This window comes from Eptesicus fuscus, chromosome 7 (genome assembly GCF_027574615.1).
Source record: "Eptesicus fuscus isolate TK198812 chromosome 7, DD_ASM_mEF_20220401, whole genome shotgun sequence".
NCBI classification, from domain to species: Eukaryota; Metazoa; Chordata; class Mammalia; order Chiroptera; family Vespertilionidae; genus Eptesicus; species Eptesicus fuscus.
Genome location: NC_072479.1, coordinates 61120037 through 61144685, shown reverse-complemented (window position 1 = coordinate 61144685; position 24649 = coordinate 61120037). Strand labels below are relative to the sequence as shown.

General features: G+C 56.5%; 2 protein-coding genes across 3 annotated transcripts in view; one reads left to right on the top strand and one right to left on the bottom strand.

The window, feature by feature from the left end:
* The first annotated feature begins 3372 nt into the window (after positions 1-3372).
* On the top strand, positions 3373-9940 carry SLC48A1 (solute carrier family 48 member 1). Its single transcript, XM_008140598.3, has 3 exons — positions 3373-3610; positions 8854-9021; positions 9549-9940. Exons 1-3 carry the CDS (start codon positions 3475-3477, stop codon positions 9683-9685), a joined length of 441 nt encoding a protein of 146 aa, XP_008138820.2. The 5' UTR covers positions 3373-3474; the 3' UTR covers positions 9686-9940.
* A 1723-nt stretch (positions 9941-11663) lies between these two features.
* Positions 11664-24649, bottom strand: part of HDAC7 (histone deacetylase 7) — a 35940-nt gene continuing 22954 nt past the window's right edge. For both annotated transcript variants that reach the window (XM_054719132.1, XM_054719133.1), the window contains 14 exons: positions 24094-24313; positions 22149-22282; positions 21869-21989; positions 21563-21612; positions 20212-20319; positions 19012-19067; positions 18789-18876; positions 17588-17707; positions 17254-17351; positions 15695-15813; positions 14575-14708; positions 14173-14257; positions 12955-13093; positions 11664-12780 (listed from right to left, as the gene is read on the bottom strand). In XM_054719132.1, coding sequence (XP_054575107.1) covers positions 12735-12780; positions 12955-13093; positions 14173-14257; positions 14575-14708; positions 15695-15813; positions 17254-17351; positions 17588-17707; positions 18789-18876; positions 19012-19067; positions 20212-20319; positions 21563-21612; positions 21869-21989; positions 22149-22282; positions 24094-24313 — 1518 coding nt within the window. In that variant the 3' untranslated portion in view covers positions 11664-12734. The remainder of the gene's footprint in view (positions 12781-12954; positions 13094-14172; positions 14258-14574; positions 14709-15694; positions 15814-17253; positions 17352-17587; positions 17708-18788; positions 18877-19011; positions 19068-20211; positions 20320-21562; positions 21613-21868; positions 21990-22148; positions 22283-24093; positions 24314-24649) is intronic.

Sequence of the window (24649 nt, the reverse complement as noted above, 5' to 3'; positions counted from 1 at the left end):
AGCCACAAGATGGCAGCACCCAGTTCCCTCAGCCCCACCGGGGCGGCAGGCGTGCAGCACAGCCAGGCCCGCCCTGCATGCCTGCCTCCAGAGTTCCCCAGTCCCCTCAACCCCCCAGCCACCCAGGACCAGCCTGAGACACAGGCAAGCCTTGGATGGCGGCTGCCCAGCCGCCCAGGGCCTCCCGAGGCTCAGGTAACCAGGGCTGGCTGAGGTTTGTGCTGCCGGCAGTGGCATCAGCAGAGGTGTGATGGGGACATCGCCTTCCCCTGATCACTGAGTCGCCTCCCGCCCCTGAGGGCTCCCAGACTGTGAGAGGGGGCAGGCTGGGCTGAGGGACCCCCCACTCCAGTGCATGAATTTTCATGCACCGGGCCTCTAGTATCAAATAATACCGATATGTGAATAATAATCATTTTGGAGAGCGCAGATATAGCAATTTTTTTTCTTGGCAGAAACTTTTATTAAATTAGGAGCCAAGGGCCACAGAGTAAGTGGTAACCCTATCTGAGTATAAAATCCTTCAACAGTTAAGAAAAAGTTTCCACAATTAAGAAAAAGTTTCAGCCTGCCCTTACCCTTCTTGTACAACCTGGGCCCAAGCTACTGTTGCATCATTATTTCCTCATTATTTTCTTGCACAATTTCATACTCCAACCTAACAAGTTTGCTCCCTACTCTACAATACTCCTAATATGTACACTCATAATATTTTTGCTCTCCTCCTTTCTGTCGGCCCAGCTAATTAGTTCCTACCTGACCTTTAAGGTTCTAATAGTTTAAGTATCTCCTGAATCAGCTCCCTTGTTTCCATTCTCACTGCCTTGACCCAAACCACCTTTCAGTCTCCCCACATCATTTGCCATGGCAGCTGGTCTGCTGCTACTAATCATACTTGTGGACAAAGAGCGCCTACTATGTGCTAGGCACTCTTTTAAGCAGCATGTCCTCATCACAACACTTGTAGATTTCACTGCTGTCCCCACTTTACAGGCGGGGAAAATTTCACCCTCACTATTACTCTGGCCACCTTTCTAGGACACAGAACTGTTACTCTCTTCCCTCCCCTGGCTCCACAGGGAAGCGGGGGACAGCCTTCTTAGCAGAGCACTCAAAGCCTTTATGTTCAGAACATTTCTAACTTCCAAACCCAGCACTCCACCCACAGACCACAGACTACTTACAGATTCCCGACCTGACGTGCTATTTCTTCCCTCGGTGCTGTCTGTATACACGCTGTTCCCACTGCCTGGAGTGTCAGGCCAGCTGGCCAGTGTGCCGTGGACTCTGAGGCCATGCACGGCAGTGTACTGTGGACCTGGGGGCTCGCTCTCTTCTCTGACCGTCAAGCTCTGCGTCTCTCCATCAGTGGTTCCCGGAGGAGGGCTGGGTTCTCACCACATTAAAATCACTTCTCGTTAAAAACAAAACAAAACATACTCCCAACATTCAAACGTAATGGGCCAGGAGAGGCGTCTGGGGTCTTTTTGTTTTTAAAGAAGCTCCCAGGCGATTCTGAAATGAGGCAGATGGCGTTTATTCACACGGGTTTGCATCACTCATTTTGCAATTAGTTAATCATACCCTGCCTAGGTTTCATGTGCATGATTGCTATTTAATGCTTACCTTTATTCACTTGCATTCATTTATTTAACTAAGGTGCATTAAGGGGCTACTGTGTGCCAGGCATTCATCTAGCTGTTGGGGTGAACAAAGGTGGTACAGGCCCTGCTCACAGAGTTTACTTTCAGAAGGTGTGGTAGTCAGAATAATGCCTCTCCCAAGATGGCCATGTCCTAATCCCCAGAACTTGTGAATATATTACTTTACATGGCAAAAGAGATTTCGTTGATGTGATTAAGTTAAGAATTTTTAAAATATTTTTTGTATTGATTTCAGAGAGGAAGAGAGAGGGAGAGATAGGAACGTCAATGATGAGAGAGAATCATTGATGGGCACCTCCTGCATGCCCCCTACTGGGCATCGAGCCTGAAACCTGGGCATGTGCTCTGACAGGAATCCAACCGAACCCGTCCCCTCCTGGTTCATAGGTTGATGCTCAACCAATGAGCCATGCCGGTTGGGCAAGTGAAAGATTTTGATGTGGGCAAATTATTTTGGATTATCCAGATTCTTAATCACCAGGGTCCTTACAAGGGAAAAGAGGGAGGGAGCAGAGTCAGGGAGAGGGAAGATGTGACAACAGAAGCAGAGTTCAAAGGAATGCTTTGAAGATGAAGGAAGAGCGCCTTGAGTCAAGGAATGTAGTTAGCTATGGGCGCTGGAAAGGGCAAGGAAGAGATTTTCTCCTTGAGCCTTCAGGAGGGCAGTCCTGCCACCCCTTTCATATTAGCGCAGGGAGACCCATTTTGGGGTGTACAGAACTAGATTATAAATGTATGCTATTTTAAACCATTTAAATTCGTGGTAATTTGTAGCGAAAAGAAATGAATACAGATATACTGGCTACTTATTCTGTGCAGGTATGTGATGGGCCTCCCCAACTTGATTCTAAGTGCCCTGAGGGCTCTGTGTTAGGTCGGGTTTTCCCTTTCATCTGATTCCGAGGGTGGAAGTGATGTTTGGTAGGGATGGGGGGGGGGGGGGGGGGGAGGAGGGGGGGGGGGGGAGGCTTGTGGAGATGAAAGGAAAGGGGAGCTGTGAGCGACAGTTAGAAGGTGATGGTGGCAGGGATTCTCAAGCTTCTGTGTGAAGTACCGTCTGTTTACCCCAAACATCCCCGTCTGAAGCAAGTCTGGGGAGAGAACCAGGCAGGGCGGAAGGAATCATATTCACTGTGTACTTTAATTTTTAAAAAAATATATTTTATTGAATTTTTACAGAGAGGAAGGGAGAGGAATAGAGAGTTAGAAACATCGATGAGAGAGAAACACTGATCAGCTGCCTCCTGCACACCCCCCACTGGGGATGTGCCCGCAACCAAGGTACATGCCCTTGACCGGAATTGAACCTGGGACCTTTCAGTCCGCAGGCCGACGCTCTAGCCACTGAGCCAAACCGGTTAGGGCTCATGTTTCTTAATTTATGTTTCCATTTTTAACGAGACATTTAAATCTCAAATTTTAAAAGAGAATGTGCCTCCTACCCAGAGGTTAAACGTGTAAAGCAGCCACCGCAGCTGGCTTCTGTAAACATGTGTTGCTAGGCCCCGCCAAAGCCCGGGTACCCTGATACGGTGGGTCTGAGGACACGCCCGGGTTTTTACAGGTAACCAACCCCCTGACGATCAGAAAGCCCAGCCGCCTCTGGACCTCAGGTGCCAAGCTCTGCGGGTCTGCGGCGCCGGCGGCCTCCGGCCAGGGAGGGCGCTGTGCCGGCGGCGGCGCGGGGGAGGGGGGAGGGGGCGGGCCGGGGCGGAGCTCGGGGCGGCCGGCGGCTCCGGCTCGGCTCCCGGCCCCGCACCTGTGACTCTCCGCAGGCTGTGCTCGCCCTCGCGCCCGGCGCCCGCCGCCCATGGCCCCGTCTCGCAGGCAGCTCGGCCTCCGCGCCGCCTACTCCGGCCTCAGCTCCGTGGCCGGCTTCTCCATCTTCATCGTTTGGACGGTGGTGTACAGCCAGCCGTGGACGGCGGCTATGGGGGGACTCGCAGGTACCCCGGGGCTCAGGGGGCGTTGGGGCCGGGTTGTGGGGCGAGGGGAGGCGCTCTGCTCCCGAGGCTCCTCGCGGGTGGCACCTCCCGGGGGAGCAGGTGGGGGGTTTACCCCAAACATCCTTGAGCAGCGCAGGCCTCTCCCGGCCCAAGCATTCTCCGAGCCCTGGCGCTTCCCGGGCGCCGACGTCCCGCTGCTGGGCTGGCACCAGCCTGCCCGCCGGGCGCCGCCGCCTGGGTTAGCGCGCGACCCCCCCGCCCCGGCCGCCCACTGCCTGGGACAGCCTCCTCCCTGCGCCCCGCTCCGCTCGCCACCGCTCCACAGGGCTGTCCCTGGGCTAAGTGTGAAGGACTCCCCCCAAACACACCTGTTCTGGGGGGTCCCGCTCCGGAAGCGCCTCTTCCTTGGGGGCTGGGTGAGAGCAGAGAGGGGCAAGCGGAAAGGAGGGCTGGGGCTCCCCGGGGAAGCCCACCTGCCTCTCTCCAGTGTGGACCCCGCCCAGCGGAGTCCTTGGTGGAGAACCTGGAAGAGCACTCTGGGGATGTGAGGGAAACGGCACATTTGTTTCCGCCACGTCGGTGTCTCTTTGCCACCCCTGTGCTGTGGCTCCTCCACCAGTATCTGCTCACCCGCCCTGGCCGCCCTCTCAGTGCCTCTGGGAGGGAAGCGGAGGCAAGGACCAAAGTGAGGACGTCAGCACCCTGGCGGCAGCGCTGTGCACCTTTGGGCATGCCATTAGCCTCTCTGCGTTGTAGAATTGGTGTGAAAATGAAACATTTTTTTCTACGTGCCAGACACTGTTAAGCAATCTGCTTCCATTGTCTCGTTTAATCCTTAGGTTAGTCCTGGGAAGTAGGGATTATTATTATTAAATAAATAGCTCGCCCGGGGTTACACAGCTACACGAAATGGTACGTGTGGGAAAAGACCTTTGAGAAAAAAAATATATGTAAGGATAATGCTTTTACATATGATGTACTTATTCCATTACTAAAATCCTCTGCCCAAAGAGACCTTAATGGTCCAATGCAGTGGTCGGCAAACTCATTAGTCAACAGAGCCAAATATCAACAGTGCAACGATTGAAATTTCTTTTGAGAGCCAAATTTTTTAAACGTAAACTTCTTCTAACGCCACTTCTTCAAAATAGACTCGCCCAGGCCGTGGTATTTTGTGGAAGAGCCACACTCAAGGGGCCAAAGAGCCGCATGTGGCTCGCGAGCCGCAGTTTGCCGACCACGGGTCTAATGACAGATAACTAGATTTGCTCATTGCCCCTGAGCTTACTGAGAGCCATCCCTGGGTAGAAAAGGAGCGGGAGGTGAACGTTCTGCCTTCTAAGAGGGCATACATAGCCACAGCCAACGCAGTGCCAACCAGAGCACTGGGGCGTCACCAAGGGCGGTGGGTGCCTTCGCTGGGCTGCTCTCCTGCCCGCCTGGATGCCCCACCACCTGTGGCTTTCCGTTCTCCTTGTGGGCCGCCAGACTACCTCTGTTCACCTCTGCAGACCCCCGACTCCGCCCTCCACCCGGAACCCTCACCATCTACCCTGCTTCTCCTGGTTCTCCTCTTGCAGTTTTTTCCCTGTTTCTCGTCAGCCCTCTGCTTTCCCCTCAGAAAGGTGGTGTCTTCAGGCCAGGCGCTGTGGTGGTACTGATAAGACCCGAGATGGGTGCTGGTTGGGGGTGAGGAGGGAGGGCCATCCCTGGGTTCAGAGCTGGGTGTGTTGGAGTCTGGCTTGGTGCAGTGAGCCCAGGCTGTGTGACCTTGGGCCCATCAGGGCCTCCTGGGCCTCAATTTCCTCATCTGTAAGGAGTGGGAGGAGATGCCAGTGAAGGAGATGATCTCAGAGACACCCCTACCTCCTTAACCCCCCTCCACACCCTCCCTCCCCACCCCCCACCCGCTTTTCAGGCCTGAAATGTTACAAATTTGTGTCCTCTCTCATTCATCTCACAGCTGCCTGTTGGAGGGCCATGAACTAGCTTATGCTCCAGGGAGTCCTGGGGCTTCCCTCTGACCCCAACTCTGCCCTCTCTCCCTCCCTGCAGGCTTCCCTCTGAGGCAGGCCAGCTGTGGAGCTGGGCACCAGGGCAGCCATCAGCGGGAGCAGGTCCTGGTGCCTCCCTGACAGTCTGGCCTTGGACAACCAGGAGGTGGCCATGGAAGAGCCAACGCTGCCTGGCAGTGGTGTGGTGGGGCGAAGGAGGGCTTGCCTGGCCAGGGCTGCCCACGTGCCCTCTCCACCCTGAGTGGGTTCTGAGAGTCTGTAGCCAGTCAGACTTCTTCCTCTTTTGGGGGTGATGCATCAGCGAATTTACTGACTTGTGAGCACCCCACTTCTGACTTGGCACTTTCTAGCTCAGAAACTGCCGAGTCACCAGAGGGCAGCCCTAGTGTGTTCCTTCTTCCTGGGTACCAGGCAGTGGCCAGTGGGGTGCTGGTTTCTGGGACAGGGGGCCCCTGGGGCCCCTGGGGCCAGTGGGAAGAGCGTTCATGAGTGGAGACCTGCTCTCCCATCCTGGTGGTGCCTGGGAAGAAGCTTGGAGGAAAGGCAGTTGCAGAAGGAAGTTTTGCGGTGGGAACCCCGGGGAAACACGCACACTCTTACTCTACGTCCTGCAGACAAGGAAAGGGGAAAAGCATAGAAAAGTTGCCCCGGGAGTCCAAATGGCTCTGTGTTCTTCCCATGGGAGCTGTGAGTGAGAGGAGCTCTGGGCCTTGCTTTCCCCTGAGAGCAGCAGGGTCTCTGTTCCTGGAAGCAGGTCGGGTGGAGCGAGGGGTGAGGCCTGGCATGGACGTGCGTGTGGGTGGGCCCGGGGACCTGTCCATTCTGCCTGGATTGAGCAGACCAGGCTCCTGGAGCCCACAGTATCCTAGGGAAGGGAGCAGGGCTGAGGGGCCGTTGCCTCCTGCCTGAGGGGCCAGTGGGGGCTCCTGCGCCTTCACCTTCGGGTGGAGTGGGTGAGAGAGGTCCTTCTTCCACAGAAAGTGGTGAGAGCCGGGGTGGGTGAGACTGAGCCTGCTTCCAGACTTGGCGTGTGTTTACCTGGAGGTGAGCCCTGTGTGCAGGGGAAGTGAGAGGTGGGGAAGGTTGTGCCTGCTGATGAACAAAGGCCTGGGACCTGGAACCCCCGAGATAGCCATCTGCCTTTTCCTCCTGCTCAGCCCTTTTTGGCATGTGGGTCTATGTGGGGGTGGGGGTTTTGGGGGCACCAGTGGACTAAGAGATGGCATTTCCATAGGCCCGTATTTCAGCATTAGAAATTGCTGAGTCACAGAGGAATTGCTCTGACCTTTTTTTTTTTTTTTCTCCTGAGCTAGCTTCCAGAATCTTTGAGTGGCAGAGGATCTTAGAGCTCAGCTACCCCAGCCACTCCGTGGCATATTAAGGAGACAGAGGGTAACGGGGCTGGCCCAGACAGGTGCCATTCTGACTGTTCCTCACACACACTCAGTGACAATAAGCCTCCTTCCTGGGCCCTTTAAGAAACCATTGGCTCTCCAAATGAGCACTTAGGATGCATGTGAGAAGGCAGGGAAAGACTCTGGGAAGGGTGGCTGGCGCACAACCCAGATCACAAGATGGGAGCTGAGCTGAAGCCGTGGAGTTGCTACTCTGCCCACCTCTGGCCTGCTCCCACTTCCTGCCTCGGCCATGGAGAGACGCTTGTTCGGGCTCATCCTGATCTCAGAGGTGGAAGGACCCATGTTCCAGGCCCCCCACTCCTCTTGGCAGGTTGGGGTGGGCAGGGGCAGAGCTGGGAGAGTGTGGGTGAAACAGGGTAGGAGGGGAAGCTGCAGGGTTGGCAGGGCTGCACCTCACTAGGGTGGAACTGGAGTCGCCCAAGTTTCCATGCTGGCGGGACCTTTGGGCTTCACCCTCTTTAGATGTGAAACACTAAGGCTCTGAGGGGTCATGAGGGAGTGGCATGGCGTACGGCCCCGGGCTTCCTGGCTGGCAGTCTCACGGTTTTCCTCCCTTGCCAGGCTGCCTGAATTGCGACAACGTCTGGGCTGGTGACCAGAGCATAGCTCTGTGAGGATGCTCCCCTCTGCCTTTTGTTTCCCCTAACTTAAAAAACATTTTTATGAAATATTTTGGGCAACTGAAAAAAGGGTAGATAATGTAACCAACACTCTTACACTTACCACCCAGCCTAAGAATTAAGAGATCGTAGATTCAGTCAAAGCACTCTTCCCACCCCCACCTCCTTATCAACTTCCTTTTCTTCTCTTTCTTGCCACAGATAACCAACCACTTTCCCCAGCCAGATGGCCCTCCTTCCTGTGCATGTGCGCACAGGTCTCCTGACTCCTAGGACCCCCGGCCTGTGTGGCCACACCTGCCAGGCTTGCAGCTGGCTCTGCCTCTGTCCTCATTCCTTGCAGGGACCCTGCAGGCCCGCTCCGGACCCTTGCCAATGGAACTGATATTTGTTCCACTCTTGAGGCTGTGCGGCAGGCACGGCCTGGCACAGAGGGCACTCGTTGTATTGGCTGAGCAGCAGCTGTCATTGTAGGGGACATGCCCAGCCTGGCCCGGAGGGTGGACCCGGGAAAGGCTGAGGGCATCAGGCCTGCCCTCTGCAGCAAACTGGAGGAGTGACAGGGAGTATGGCCATGAGCAAGGTCTTCAAAGCCCTGCGGGCTGGGTGGAGGAACATCAGGGTGGGAGGACTGCTTCCCACATCTGTGGCCCTCAGGCCGGGCCCCTTTACACTCTTGAAAAGTAGTGAAACCCCAGGAAAATTTTGTTTTTGTGGGTTATATCTATACATACCATATTAGAAGTTAAAACTGATAACATTTTTAAGCATTTAAAATATTAAAAATAACATTGCATTAACACAAGTAATATTAGTGTGTGTGAGGAAATAGTCATGTTTTCAAAAAAAAAACCAAAAAAATTAGGGAGAATGATATGGTTTTATCTTTTTGCCGATCTCTCGACTGTGTGACTGAAGAGAAGGCAGATTCCCTTATCTGCTCTTGCAATCAGGCCCTCGTGGTATCACAGGCCCTATAGCCTCCAAAAACTCCATTCCAGAGTCACGAGACTGTAAAGATCAACACTATCTTTGTGTTTCAGCATTTCCCAACCCAGAAATTGGTCTGGCCCAGGGGTCCTAAAGGTCCCTGGAGGTCCCGGGGTCACTGGAGGTCCCGGGGTCACTGGCTGGAGGCTGGGAGGAGAGGGTGATGGCAGTCTGTCCCTCTGACCGAGTCTGTCCCACAGGTGTGCTGGCTCTGTGGGTCCTGGTGACGCACATCATGTACATGCAGGATTACTGGAGGACCTGGCTCAAGGGGCTGCGTGGCTTCTTCTTCGTGGGCATCCTCTTCTCAGCTGTCTCCATTGCCACCTTCTGCAACTTCCTTGTGCTGGCCATCACCCGACACCAGAGTGAGGGCCGGTGCTGGGGGGCGGGGTGGGGGGCAGGGGGTGCTTACATCCAAGGGACTGGGCAGATCACTTAAAATCCTGTGTCTATTTTCTCACTGTTAGAGTGGGTTGAATGGGAGTACCCATCCCCTGGGGTTGGAAGGGTTCAGTGAAATGAGTGGGAAGTGCTGAGCACAAAGCACACTGCTGGTTAATTGCAGTACCATGTAGTAGGATGGGAGTGCCCCCTGGTGGCTGCAACCAGCAAGAAGCCAAAGGCCCTTCCTTGTTCCTGACCCTAGGGAATCTGGTGTTCCGGCAGGTTCAAGGGGGTGGGAAGTGGCCGAGGGTAAAAGTGACAAAAGCAGAAGATGCCACACACCTGTGAACGGCCAACCCTGACCTTCCCTCATCCCCCTGCCTGCAAACCCTGAAGGCTGGTCCAGCCTCTATTGGAGGTTGGGGAGGGTGGCCCCAACCTTGTGGGATGGGGCTGGGAAAGAGGGCAAGGCCCTCTAGAGTCACAGTCGGGCTCCTCTCCCTTGCAGGCCTCACAGACCCCAACAGCTACTACCTGTCCTGCGTTTGGAGCTTCATTGCCTTCAAGTGGGCCTTCCTGCTCAGCCTCTACGCCCACCGCTACCGGGCTGACTTTGCCGACATCAGCATCCTCAGCGATTTCTGACGCAGGGGGTGAGATCTCTGCACCCTGGGGTCCTCAGGACCTGGACTCAGCTTCTGAGACATCAGGTGGGACTGTCCCACCCCTGGGGTACCCCAGCACCGTGGCAGAAAACACGCAACAGGAAGACTTTGGTCTCCCAAGACGCTGTCCCGTCCCCTTTGGGGGAAACCTGGGGGTGGTGGAAAGGGGTCCTGCTCTGTTGCTCCTCATTAGCCTGGCTGGAGGGAAGCTGCAAATAGATCTATTTTCTTAGCACTCAGTGAGGAATCCTTGTAAGGGCCAAGGCAACAGTTGAGGGGCAGAGAGGCCCTGACCCATGCCTGGGGGCAGGTGATTTGGTCCCTGCTGCCCCAGGAACTTTCCCTCAGTCCAGGGTGGAAACCTGGGAAGGGAAGGTCAAGTTAAGGGGTCTCTAGTAGAGACCTCACCCCAAACCCCAGCATCCCATCCTGTTGTTCCCCCAAGGTCTTGGGCAGAGAATTCAGTGTCCCTGTTCCACCCAGAGCCGGCCTCCCGAGTGTGCTGGTCCATCACCTCCCTCACCACCCAAGTCTTCCCTTACACGCATCACACACCTCAGAGCAGGACCCCCAAATGAGGCCAGACTAAGGGTCTTGGGGAAGGTGCTCCTGCCCCCAGAAGGGCTTGAGTAGGGGGGCAGCATGGTGTAGGCCGGAAGGACCCCAGATATGTGCCTACACACCTGCAGCCCTGCATTTCCACTCGGCCTTCTCACACCTGCCCCTGGTTACACCCAGATCACCCCCTGCTATGAGATGCCCCCCAACCCCTGCCCCTCACCTAGAGCTTATATCTTTATTTTATCTCCCTTTTGAAGGATAAAGCTGCTCTCTGCCCATATACTGGCCCAAGGGCTCCCCTGACTCGGGAGGGAAGAGGCTACTGGGACGTGTGTCTTTTTATGTTAGGTTGCCAATTTTGCACGGTCTACCCCTTTCCCACCTCAGCTCTTTGCCTTATCTGTGTTACTGTCACTTTAGCAGAAATACAGCGACTGTTTGTATCAGGCAGCCTCTGGTTGTTTCTTGGGGGGATTGCGAGAGCAGCGGGTGGGAGGGCCGGTGGTGCTGGGTCTCTAGTTATCTCGTAATGCCATTTCCTTAGCTCACAATGTGCCCTGGCGGGCAGGGGAGGGGCTGGCGTCTCAGGGGCTGGAGACCCTCTCCCTCTGGCCCCCTTGGCATGGGGGAACCCACCGGCTTGACTTTCTTCCTCTGGCTCTCAGCACTCCCTGGCCAGGGTGAGGATGCCCATGGACACGGCCTCAGCCAGGACGGATAGGATTTAGTGTCTGTCACCCAAGAGGCAGGACAGATGGGAAGGGGATAGAGCCACTTGCCTTTAGACTCTCCCAGGCTGTGAGGGCTTGGGGCCGGGTCTGAGGTAATGAGGCTCTACTCCCGCAGGCTGGACAAGCCCGGCCCACTCAGAGCCACAGAGACAGGGATGGCAGCCCTGGCACCGTCACCTTGGCATGCGCTGAGCTTGTCCGGGCCTGTGGCCTCACCTGTTCTCTCTCTGAGGCTCAGTATACGCTGAGGAAGTCATGGTGCATTAGAGCAGGAACCATAAACAGGGCCTATTTCTGGAGCCTTTAACTGGTAAACAGAGGCCCCTAGAGGCGACATGACACACCTGACCTCCCAGCTGGGACTGGAACCAGGTAAGTGTGATTCACAACTCTTTGGGGATGCCTTAGTGAGCAGGTTCTGAACAGCTATATACCCGCCCCCCCCCCCCCCACAGTGGGCCCTCTTGTCTGTGGACTCAGCCCAAAGCTGCCACCTCCTTACTACCCCAGGTGGGGCAGGCGGGGGCAGCTAGTGTGTGCAGAATGGATTCTTCCTGCAGGGCAGCTCCACAAGGAGCTGGAGGGGGGCTGGTCCCTTCTCCACAGCGAAAAGATGCACGCTGAGCTGTGTGCCCACTGCACACCCCATTCCCTGTCATGTGCACCTTTAAAGCAAATAAAACATTTATTGTTCAGATTTTTTTCCATTTTTTTTCCTCTTTTTTACAAAAACATGCATACATACACAGGGTATGCTAGTCCTAGGGAAGACATGTACGCACACACACACTCGCACACACACACACTCGCACACATGCGCGCACACATACGGTCCTTCTTGGCCTTAGAAGCCTTGACTTTACCAGTCTGCCTCCCCTCCCCCATGTCTTGCATCTACTCTCCCACCCCCTTCCCCCTCAGCCAAGCTAGTCCTATGTGGGGCAGGAGTCAGCTGGGGTGGGAGAGACCCCAGAAAGAGAACACTCCTGGAGGGGGCAGTGACCGGGGGATCCCTGGGGGTCACACTGTGCTTCTGAGGGGAGATGAGGGTTTGGCACCATCGGATCAGGAAGCACGGAACTCCGAGAGCACCCATCTCCTCCACCAGGGCACTGAGATGGTCAGCACCAGAGGGGGGCCTACCGATGACTGCTCTTGAGGGAGCTTTGTCTCACTGCCCGATGGCGGTGTGGGGGGTTGGGGTGGCTTCCACAGTCATGTGAGTAAACAGGAAAGAGGCGGGACTCCCCCTGCACTCGGGGATATGGGACCCCTTGGCTCCTATCTGTCTCCCTCCCCCCCCCACCCCAGCCCTCAGAGCCTAGGAAGGGCTACCCTGGCTGAGGCCAAGTTCACATTTCTGTGAGGAGCCTGGGGCTGTGTGCAAAGTCCAGGGTCTACAGCGCCAAGAATAGTGGTTATGGGTGGGCCTGACTGAGCCAGTCCTCCATGCAGTCCTGAGGAATGGGGGCCCAGCAGGGCCTGGACCCCACACGGGCAGACTGTTTTTAGGAGAGCCCTACATGGGGTTGGCCGGCTGCCCTGCCTGCCTCCTCAGGGTCCTCTTTGGTCCCTATCCTAGACCCAGGGGCCTTGTCAGTCTCCTTGGAGTGTTCTCTGGCCACAGCTACCTGCCCAGAGGACCTCTGAAAACCCCAGGAGCAGGTACTATTGCCAGAGGTCAGAAGAGAACCAGGTCCGAAGGGCAGGATGGGCCAGCAGAACCATTCCAAAGCCTTAGAGATTCATAGGTTCTTCCTCCTCCACCAGCTGCTCTGAGGGCCTGGGGGAGGATAAATAAGCATGGGGTTGCTGGGGGGCCAGGGCTACAGAAAGGGCCTCAGCCCACCTTCCCAAGAAGACCAAGAAGGCTGGGCTGGCTGGGCTGGAATCTGGGATCCTCAGGTTGGAAGGGCTCAGGGGGTTGGAGAGGCTGTTGGCCGGGGGTCGGGATTACCTCTCTTCAGCCAGGATGCCAACGGAGAGGGATGCCAGTGCAGTCACTGCCTCCACTTCTTCTGTGTCGGCTCCTGGCACCCTGGGCACCCAGGATTCTGGACAGGCGGCCAGGCGCTGCATGCAGCCCCAGTATTTACCTGGGACAAGAAAGCCTAGTCAGAGAGGGTTGGGGAAAACAAGTCCTCCAGCCTGCCTCCCCACACAGCCTAGACCGGTACTGAGACCGAATATCTCAGGCCAGGGTCCGAGAGTAGCGGCCGTGTCCTCAATCTGGGGTCAGTTCTCTCACCTGCCTCTACCCTCAAGACACAGCCTTCCTCGACTGGGCCCCCACAGCCCGGACAAGAGGAGCAGAGCAGATTCAGCATGGCTACGAGGCGGCCTCATAGGTGCCCACGCCATTCTCCCCGCTTTGGCTGAAAGGTCGCCTCTAGCCTATTCCCATAGGTGCAGGGTTCCTCAGAGCATCAGCCCCAAGCAAAGGTCAGCCCAGGACCCAGAGAGAAGGAGAGGACGGGGAGAGCTGACTGTCATCGCGGGGTGGCCATCGGCTAGCCACTCACCCGCCCCCGGGCTCCCACATGGACATGCCCACCCTGCCTACTGCCGGGTCCAGGGAACACGCCCAGAGCCTGGCCCAGAGCGAGGGCTCTGTACAAAGTGCCAGCGACATCTTTATGTTACCGACATGCCCTTACTGAGCCCGGATGCAAGGAAACGTAACTTACTCCTTTTTGTATCCCTAGCATAGGTCATGGGTTTTTACACAAAATGCTCCATAGACACCGAGTTGAAATGGAGATTTTAAAGGGAGTTCCAAATGTGGGATTGTCTTAAGACCCAGCCCCCAAAACGGGCAGAGCTTCTGAGGCCCTCGTGGCCGGGACGGAGGGTTGCGGTGGGAACCAGCACTGTTAACCAACAAGCCCGAGGGTAGCTGTTCCCTGGCCCGGGCCTGGGGCTGTGGCTGGAGATCAGAGCTCAGTCCTGCCTTGAGGAGGCAGGCCACTGTCGGGTGGTCCCTGCGGGGTCCATGGGGAGGCTCTGAGGGTATCCACACTTGGGGTGCTGCCCCACCATCCGGCTGAGGTAACTTATAGGAAGCCTGTTCCTGACCAGCCCCAAGGTTCCTGGCAGTGGAAGCCCTGGTGACTGGGAACAGCACCCCTGAGGTCCTCCCAAGTCTGGGGTCAGCGGGTGTCCTCTCCACACTCACTGTGCACCCGGATCACAGCTTCCAGAGAACGGATGGCGTTGAGGTTGGGTTTCTGTTTCCAGCCTTTATCTGCGAGGGGATCGACCTACGGAAGAAATGAATACATCAACCACCAGTCTCGGGGACCCATAGCCCACGTCCCCCCATGCCAAGGGCCCTGGCTTTCTGGTTTCTGGGCACAGAGAGGCATGTGCCTCTGGCTCTGCCTAGGGCAGGAGGTTCTGGCTCCAAACCTTACCTGGGGAAGAGGCATCCCCTCTGTCCCCCTTATTCCAGGCCTGGCCATCCCTGCCCTATCTGTGAGCCCTCAGGGACGCACCCCATTTGTCTGCTCTTTGGGGCAGTCCTGCGAGTGCCAGGCTCCTGTTCCCACAGAGGCATGGATGGGGGCGAGCAGCTCACCTTATTGCCCAGAAGAGCAGCCACACAGGCCTCGGAGGCGTCACAGATGGCTGTGAGGTCATGGCCGCCCTCCAAGGCCAGCACCACTGCACCTCCAGCCAAGCTCATCAGCTGCTGCGTCATGTACCCAAAACCTAGATATTGGAGGAAAGGGGAGGAAAGGCAGGGAGAGGGGTGGAGGAGAGGTGGATCCTCTCCACCTATTATGTCCCTGCTTCTTCCCTTATAAATAACTAGAGGCCCAGTGCACGACTTTCGTGTACTGGGGGGGAGGGGAGGGGTCCCTCAGCCCAGACTGCACTGGCGATGACCCGAGGGGTCCTTAGCGCTGCCTTGGAGGCGGGAGAGGCTCCCACCACTGCCTCTGCGCTCACTAGCTGTGAGCCCAGCTTCTGGCTGAGCAGCGCTCCCCTGTGGAAGCGCACTGACCACCAGAGGGCAGCTCCTGATTGAGCATCTGCCCCCTGGTGGTTAGTGCGTGTCATAGCAACCGGTTGATCCACAGTTCGGTGGATTTGCATATTAGGGCTTTATTATACAGGATGATGCAGATGCAACACTCTCTACCATCCCAAGCAAAACCTATGAGTATGCAACACTCTACCATCCCATGTAAAACCTATGAGTATGCCTCACTCAGGGCTCAGAGAAGTTAAGGTCCTTGCACAAGGGTTCACAGCTAGTAAAAGGCAGGGCTAGGACTTGAACCAGGGGCATTGACTCCAGCGACATCCTTTTCAACTGAGCCTCACCATCTTTTCTTTCTGTCCTGCAGGCCCCGTGGCCCAGCAGGCTGAGGGGGCTCTCTCAATTCTGAGAGCACTGCTCCTCTTATCCTCCCTCAAGAGAAGCTGCAAGCCCAGCCTGGGAATGACACACTTAGGGAGGGGGGAGTCCTATGGCTGAGCGTCCTGTGTCCTCAGGGTGCGACTTGGTCAAGCTTTCCATGGTGAATGGAGCTGGTCGTGAGACAGGGCTCTGGGCTATGCTAGGCTAGGAGAACCCAGGGAATCCCAGGGCCAGCTGCCATACCACAGTCCTCACTCTCATGGTCCTGGCAGGACACAGCCGCCTTCCCCTCCAGCCCGGCCCTCATTCCCCTGGGATGGGCCCTCCTTACATTTTGCGGAAACATGGTAGCCACCCAGTGGGGCCGGGTGACCCTCGGCAGCATCAAACCCAGCCGACACCAAGACCAGGTCCGGAGAGAACTCTCGGGCAATGGGCATCACGACGATCCTGTGAGGGTGCGAGAAGGAGGGCTCACCACACTGTAGCCTTGCCGGGCGGAGGCCAAGGGCCCCCATGGTGCCAGCTCTCTCCACCACCTTCACTGTGGGGCAGCCTGCTATTAGGACTCCAAGATACCCAATCTGCCAGAAGGATTAATGGATCCCTCTGACTTCCTTTTGTTTTTTTAATCCTCACCTGAGGATATTTTTTTCCATTGATTCTTAGTGAGTGGGAGGAAGAGGGAGGGAGAAAGAAACATCGACATGAGAGACACATCAATTGGTTGCCTCCCTCGTCCCCCCACAACCCTCCAACCCCCAGCTTGAGCCCCGACAGGGGCTGAGGTCAAACCTGCCACCGAGTTATGTGCCCTTGACCAAGAATTGAACCTGCAACCCTTTGGTCAGTGGGCCAACACTCTAACCACTGAGCCAAACCGGCCAGGGCCCCTCTGACTTCTTTGACCTTAGCTTCTGCACAGGAATGTGCCATTACCCTGACATAGCCTAAGGGCTCAGCCACCAAGCTGCTTAACTGGTACAAAGCAGGAAGGAGCCAAGATGGGGTACCAGAGAGGATGAAAGAGTATGTGTGTGTATCTATAGAGTGCAGTGGTCAGAGCCACAAAAAAGGTACAGGTCACTGAACCTCAGGGACTAGAAATACTCGGTACTTAGTTGCCACCACACCTTGCCACTCACCACCCAAGAGCTGACCAGGGTGTGCCTAGACTCTGAGATCCTGGGCTACCCAGATGTACTCTCTCCTCCTCAGCCCCTGCCGACCCCACAGCTGCCTCCCTACATCCCTGACCTACCTCTAGGGTCCATTTTGGTGTCTTCCAAAGCCCTGGGCTATGGGCAGGGCTTCTACAGAATGAGCTCTCATGGAAAATGTCTCCAGGAAAGTATTTGGAGACCTACTTCCAGATTTCCTTTTCCCAAAAGGAGTGGTGGGGCCCCAGAAAGAAATATATAAGGGCTCTTGAACAGAGCCCAAAGCTGCCCTTCTAGAATGGCTTTTCCTAAGCAACTCCCCCAATATAGACATCATCTGCTTTCCCTCTTTCTCTGCAATTTAAGTTTCTCACCTTCTGCACAAAGCCCACCTCCTCCAGGCAGCTTTCTTGGACTGAATGCTCTGCTCACTCCACCTGCCTGTCTCCCAGCACTCAGTTCAACATTGGCTCTTGGTAACAAGTGACTTTATAAAGTGCCCTTTGACTATTTCATTCTATTTCCTGTCTTCGCATTGGCACTGGAGGCTACTAGAAGCCAGGATAACAGTGCCGTTGCTTTGGTTTGCCTCGGTTCTGGGGCTGGCTTATAATGTCTGGTAATTGAATGAGGACAGGCTGACAAACCAACTGACTGCCTCCAACCTGGTGCTGCTGGGAAAAAGGGCAGGAAAGGGTGGCCTTGATGTGCTAGGCCTCAGAGCACTTACCTGAAAGCAGCCAGGTACTCAGGATCCCCCATTGGGGGGTCCAGACCTCCGGCCCAGGCCACGTTAACGTTGAAGCCCTCACCGCTGCCAGCTCCCACCTGGAAAACAGGACGCAAGAGAGACATGAGGAGAGCAGAGTCCCAGGAGAGGAATCCCAGATGTTAGCTCTGCAAGACCAGCTCATATACCCTCTTCACTTTCAGATGGAGAAACTGAGGATCAGAGAGGCTAAACAATCTATCCAGGATCACACAGCTAGTTGGAACAGAGGCAGAGTAAGGGTCATGGGAGAGAGTCAATGGGGCTGGAAGAGGTAGACCCGACACGTGGTTACCTCCTCCACAGCCCCGCTGCCCGGGAAGAAGTTGCCATCGTCATGGCGATGCAGGGAGATGTAGAGCACACTGGGGTCCTCGTAGAAGGTGTGCTGGGTGCCATTGCCATGATGAACATCCTGTGGGAGATGGGCAGTGGATTAGGGAAGGTATGAAAGCAGAGAGATGGAGACTGGAGCAGGTTGGAAGGGTTTTGAGGTTAGTGACCCGTTTGAAGGTCAGGACCCTAGACAGGGGGTGAGGAAACTGGAGACCCTAGAGCCAAACTGTTGAGTGGCCCCAAGTAATAAATCCATGGCCCTCTCTGAGCCTCAATCTCCCCACGTATGCAGAGATGTGTACATAACATGCTGAAGGGGGGTGGCTATCATATGAGCCCGAAGGGGAGGAAGCCAGCCTGACCGTGAGAGAGTGTGTGGGAGTGGGTTAGTGGGAGAGAGGGAAGAGTCCAGGATTATACATCAGAAAATCTCACTGCTGTGTCTTGTCCAAGGTCATGGAATGATGCGGGCGATGAGAAACAAGCTCAAGTACCGAGGGGCAGGTACGTGAGGCCCATCGCCATCCATCCTAGGGAAAGCAGTGGCTCTGCAGTCGCTAACTCACGGCCATGCATGGCTGCACGTGTGGAAAGCTCCACTGTCCTCAGCTTCTGTACAGGCATGTCCCATCCACAGGTGTCAATGCAGAGTGGGCTAGCTTATACTTAGATGCACGTACGCTAGCACTAAGCAACTGGTTTCAAATCTGGCTCAGGACAGACTAGGTGTGTGGCTGTATGCAAGTTACTTAACCTCTCTGTGCTCACTTCCTTTGTCTGAAAACCAGGTTACAGTCAGGAGTTAAATACGTCACATGTGAAATCCATCCGTGTTTGGATGTGATTAGTGGAATGTTAACGTTATCTGCTGTTACTATTACTGTCACTGCCTACAGGGGAAACGCAGAAATTAGAGCTGCAGAAAGAAGCCACCAGAGGCCAAAAGCCAGCACTCAAATGGTTCCTTCCTCCCACCGGGGGGGTCTGTTATGGCTGCAGGCCTTCCCAGACACCCTCTTCTCCCACATTTTATACAAGGGGGAAACTGAGGCTCAGGAGGCCAATCCCGAACTAGGACATGAGCCCACATTTCCTGACGCCAGGCTCAGGACGCTTTCCACAGGGCTGTGGGTCTGAAGGGGCTAGGCACCAGGACATACCCAGTCCACAATGAGGATCCGGCCGGCCTTGCCCTGTTGTTGCAGCTGCCGGCAGGCGATGGCCACGGAGTTGAAGAAGCAGAAGCCCCTGGGAGGAGGAAAGGGAAGTCCTGACAGCCCATCCTTCCTGCGCCTCCACCTGTCCGGCCTCCCCTCTCTACCCGCTCCTGGCCTGGTCCCGCCCCAAAAGGCTCACCCCACCTGGGCCTTCCCCAGACCTTACATGGCTGTGGAACGGTCCGCATGGTGTCCTGGGGGCCGAACCACAGCAAAACCATTCTGGAAATGGAAGGAATGCTTATCAACCGGAGGGCCAGCCCTCTGACCCCATCCCCCTAAACATGCCCCAGCCCCAGCTCCTCCCAGGGCCAGGATGGGTCTGAAGTGCCCGGAACTCAGCCCCAGGCTTGGCATCCTCTGCTTTCAGGCTGGATGTGAACAGAGAAACCCCCGCCCGGTGTGTCCTGGCTGTTAGCACTTCGTAATCACAGCTGTTTGTTGGGCCAAAACTACGTGCCTGGCACTGTGCTAAGCTCTTTATAAACACTGGATTTCATCCTCATAACATCTCCATGAGATAAGCATTATTATTAGCTCTAGCTTACAGACAGGAGAAATCTGACGTTTAGGTGGGTTAAGCAATTTGTGCAAAGTTGCCTGGTTGTAAATGGTGGAGCCAGAAATTCTAAACCCAGTTCTGTGCCCTTAACTGCAAAGACCCACCAAAGGGCTTTGACACTGAGGACACCGTGACCACCTTTGGCTGAGCTCCTAAACAATAGGGGGGGGGACCTCAGGACAAACCCCTGTAAGGTGTCCAGCCCAGGTACCAACCCAGTCTATAAAACTTCAGCATTGCAGGGGGGGGGGAGAGGGGGGTGTTTCAGTGGGGGAGCCCAGCCGGTGTGGCTCAGTGGTTGAGCACCAACCTATAAATCAGGAGGTCATGGGGCACATGCCTGGGTTGCAGGCTCGATCCCCACTAGGGGGCATGCAGGAGGCAGTCGATCGATGTTTCACTGGTGTTTCTATATCTCTCTCCCTCTCTCCCTTCCTCTCTCTAAAAATCAATTAACAAAAAACTTCAACACTGCAAAGAAACAATCTGCCAATGCACAGAGGTCCAGAGACGCCTGCAACCCGCCTACAGTCACACGTTGGGTCTATGTTAAATGATCCTGGGTGATCATGACCTGTGTCTCTTAGAGACCAAAGGTCCAGGGTCACAGTGGTGGACTCTCCACCAAGTAACATGAAATGGTTCAAATCTCATTTTGGTCCCCAGAGCTCTTGATTCCCCTTCCAAAACCCCGTGGTGCTACCCAAGAGAAATGAGATGTTGGGGCTCTGGGTCTGGCCCCCCTGCCGCCCCATTCTGCTACCTCCTTCCGTGGCTTGCCCACCTTCAACCCAGATGTCCTACCTTCAGCTCGCGGGAAGCCACTTTGAAGGCCAGATCGGTTACGCTGCCGGCGGCCCAGCGGGCTGCATTGGAGGAGTGCAGCTCGTTCCAGATGGTGTCAGTATCCACCTGTGGGGGCCAGAGTCAGGGCCCGCATCATCCAAGGCTTCCCACAGGAGCCAGGGCCCATGGGCAGTGCCCACCCCATGGCCAGGACCCCAGGGGCAGGGAGCTGGGCAGACAGTGCTGCCTCCCCAGTGCCCCACCGCCCAAAGGCAAGGCCTCCTGTACCCCCAGTCCCAGCATGACGTCTCCTTCCCAGCTTCAGTCCACATCACCAGCCCGTATCTGGCCAGCACTCCGCTGGCGGCATGGCGCCTGCCTCCCCGGTCAGAGGAGGGGGCATGGCGTTACCTGGGCGGGACTTGGGGTTTGGGCCTGGAGGGGGTTTTAAGCCCCAGCTGGCTCTGCTCAGGCCCTGCGGGACGTCGGAGCTCGAGGGGCCGTCTGCACCACTGTCTTCCACTCAGGGCCCCTAGCCCAGGCTGGGAGGCCCCCCAAACCCAGTCCCTGGGCCTCAAGGCTAGGGAGGGGCCGGGGGGCGTGATGGGGAGATGGGGAGGGCGAGGCGGACCAAGAGAGGCGAGGAAGGCAGAGAGAGTCTCAAGAGGCTGGAGAAAGAGAGAGAGACAGAGAGAGAGGGAGAGGAGGGAGGAGAAAACAGAAGCAAAAACAGTTGGAAAAATCAGAAAGTGGCAAGAAATGGGAAGTTGTGAATAGGGCGCTGACTGGCTCCCAACAGTCCCCCCAGCTACAGCTCCCCTTTCCCTCCAGAACCAGGCCTCCATCCCCTGCCTCCACACCTGGCCGGGCAACCACCGCAGGGACCTTTTAGGCAAGGCGGGCACTGCTAGGGAGGCAGGAAGCCCCCCACGCAGTGTGAGGAGGGAGGGAGCAACGTGGGGAGTGGGAGGGGAGTGCCTGAGTCCCCAAGGACACTGGAGGACACCCCCCAGTCCCAGCCCAGGCGGCCCCGACCCTGCCTGGGGCTCACTCGGTGAATGGCCAGTCCCGACCCCTGGGGTCTTATGAAGGGAGATGATCTTGGCCCTGCTCTCTGAGCCTCACTCGACATTTACCAAACACCTTCTAAGTGTGAGGCACAGGCTCCACGCTGAGGAGATACTGGAGGGCTGAGGACACACCTGCCCATAAGGCGCTTCTAGCCAGCAGAGGGGCATTATGGGAAAGTCCCTGGCCCATCGGGTCTGGCAGAACCGCAAGAACAAGCAGGCAGGGTGGGGCCTGGGGAATGGAAAGGAGGCCTGAGAGCCCGTGGCAATGCCTGCTCGAGAACCCCGGGCACACTTACCCCAACCCCACCACAGGGCAGCATCACAAATATCCGCTGTGCCAGGAGCCCTGTGGAGAGAGGCCAGGGGTGTGGGAGCTGCACCCTCGCAGCCTCTGGCCTGGCCAGGACACAGGGAGGCCCTGGAACGAGGGCCAGGGTGGGTGCACAGGCGAGGGGATGGGCAGCAGAGGGGCCAGGGGAGGCGTGGGGATGTCGAGGATGCTGGGGGGACAGGCTGGCAGAGCTGGGACCCGAGAGATTTGGGATGGGTAGGCGAGATGAGCCGGCGGAGGTACGAGGGTCCCAGACGCCGCTGGGCCCTACCTGCCAGCTTCCCGTTGTCCAGTTTGAGGCGGCTGAGCGGGTTGGTGCCGTAGAGGTGCACGTGCCGCTCGGAGTGCACCGACTGCAGCTCCTCCAGGGAGGCCTTCCGGCCTCGGAGACACTGAGGAAGGGCCCACGGAGCTCCTGAGGCCCTGCTTGCCCTTCCCTGCCATTACCACCACCCGCCTACTCCTTCATCTCCTCTGGCTCTAGGCCCTCGGCCCCTTCCCTTCCATCACTCTGACCTCCCCGACTCCACAGCCCCCACCCACCTCCTCACCTCACACTGGCCTCGGAGCCCCCGCTCCTGCAGCCGGGACCAGATGCTCTGGATGCGGCCCGCGTGCTCGGGGTGCCTGCTGTTGTCCCCACAGGAGCACTGGTGCTTCAGCATGACCGAGTCATACACCAGCCCTGGGGGGAGCGGGGGTCAGAGTCAGGACCCCAGGGAGTCCCCAGTGCCCCCGCTCCACATGGAACCAAGCTTGGCACACCCCCCCCACACCCCATCCCATCCTACACCTTGGCCCTTCCCATGAATTCACACCCGCGGCTGCTCACCCAGGCAGCCTCACCACCTCACATGCTCACCAACACAGCCCCACCTTCCCGACACACGGATCCTCCTCACGTGGCCACTACCTTTCCACGACATCGAGAACTCGGAGCCTAACAAAGGGAGGCCCGATGTTGGGCTCTCACACTGGATGTATTGAGACTCAAGTAGGAGGGGTCAGAGGAGAAAGAATTCCGCAGAAACTCCAAAACGGGGAGCGGGGAGGCCCAGAGTGACACGGGGCCATGTGACCAGACAGATGCCGTTTTGGGGAGGGTCTGTTTCAGCTTGGTCAGCGAACACCTAGGAAGGCCCCGTGCACTGCCAGTGGGACAGTCCTTTCAGCAAGTCTAGGATGTCAGGGTCTTCAGAATTCTCACACCACTGGACCCAGGGATGCCACTCCCTGAGACTGACCCTTGGAAAACAGTCCCAGGGAGGAATGAAGGTGTAGGCACAAGGAAACTCAAATGAGGAAAAACGAGTAACCGTCTAACTGCCCAACCAGTGAGAAATCTATATCATAAAAGCCTAAGCGACCTTGCGGCGGAACGACCAGAACAACCAGTCGCTATGATGGGCACTGACCACCAGGGGGCAGCCGCTCAATGCAGGAGCTGCCCTCTGGTGGTCAGTGCACTCCCACAGGGGGGAGTGCTGCTCAGCCAGAAGCCTCTCCCGCCTCCGCAGCAGCACTAAGGAGCAGAGAGCCCAGAGGTAAGGAGCAGTGAGCAGGCGGGCGGTAAGGAGCAAGGGATCCCGGACTGCGAGAGGGTGCAGGCCAGGCTGAGGGACCCCCCCCACCCCCCGGACCTCCCCCGTGCAAGGGGCCTCTAGTCTTTAAATAAAAATAAAGTACTATGCTGGAACACTATAAAAACCTAATTTCTGAAGATTAATTACATCACAAGTGTTTGTAATATGTTAACGGAGTAAAGCGGGGTACTGCGTCTGTGGTACATATGGTGTTGTGTGTGTACAGGTGACCAGGACAAAGACAGAATAGAGCAATGTGGCTACCTCTGGGTGGTGGGATACTGATTGGCGATTTTTATGCTTTTCCTGCATTTTTCAAAACTTCTAAAATGCTTTTTCTTTTAAAAAAAAAAGTATTTTTTATTGATTTCAGAAGGGAAGGGAGAGATAGATAGAAACATCAATGATGAGAGAGAACCATTGATTGGCTGCCTCCTGCACGCCCCGCACTGGGGATCAAGCCTGCAACCCAGGGATGTGCCCTGATCGGGAATCAAAATGTGACCTCCTGGTTCATAGGTCGATGCTCAACCACTGAGCCATGCCGGCCGGGCAAAGCTTCTAAAATGCTTTTGAGCTCTTTCTCCAAGCAGAGCAAAACCAACAGATGTCATTTTTGAAAGGCCTGAACTAGTTGGCAGGAGCTCCCGACCATTCTTAGCCCCGTCTGCTGCCAGCTTGCTATCTGACCACAAGCTTGTCACCTTAGATTTCCTGAGCCCGGTCTTCTCGTGTGTAAAACGAGAACCACCACCTGTTCCCCTGCTTCACAGATGCTGTGTGGGCACCACGAGGCCAAGAAAGTGCGCTGTGGCCTCGTCCTGAGTGGCACTGCGACGCAGACATGGACCCGTGCCTGAGCCTCTGTGTGTCCCCAGCTCTTCCTTCGGCCCCACTTTAATCCAGGACTCACCTGTGGTGAAGGGCAGGGTCCTGGCGGGGGCCTCTGAGCTGGGCAGGACACGGGCCTGGTTGGGGGGCTCCGGCGTTGGCAGTGAGGCAGGTGCAGCTGGGGATGACTGAGTCCTAGACAGGAGCCGGTGACCGCCCTGGGCCGGGGAGAGCAGCACAGAGTCCCCAGTGCCTACCCGTGGCAGGCGTCCGGCCAGTCGCTGCTGCTCCCAGAGGAACACCTGCGGGACACAGGGGCCTCCGTCTCCAGGTTCTCAGGATCCTGCTCCCTGTGCTTCTGCCCAAGGTCTCGGAAACCTCCAAACAGGCCCCTTTTCCGGCGTGATTCCAGGGGTGATGCCTCTAGTCTTGCCTCCCAGCCAGGCTCCGGCCTTTGACTCTAAGCTCCCTACTCCCACGAGCCCCCAAAGGTCTGCACCTCAGACTGACCAGCCCATTCCCCCGAGCTCCCTGGGCCCTCGGAACTCCAAAGCCAGAACCCAGGCGAGGGATTGCAGGGATAAGGTCCGTGCACCTGCCATGAGGACATGGGGACAGCAGCCCTAGCAAATGCTGAC

Excerpts from the sequence above, each read along its gene's own strand:
- SLC48A1 (XM_008140598.3), top strand. The coding sequence starts at position 3,475 with ATGGCCCCGTCTCGCAGGCAGCTCGGCCTCCGCGCCGCCTACTCCGGC. Across the intron at positions 3,611-8,853 it reads GGCTATGGGGGGACTCGCAG|GTGTGCTGGCTCTGTGGGTC; the intron begins GTACCCCGGGGC and ends TCTGTCCCACAG. Across the intron at positions 9,022-9,548 it reads GGCCATCACCCGACACCAGA|GCCTCACAGACCCCAACAGC; the intron begins GTGAGGGCCGGT and ends TCTCCCTTGCAG.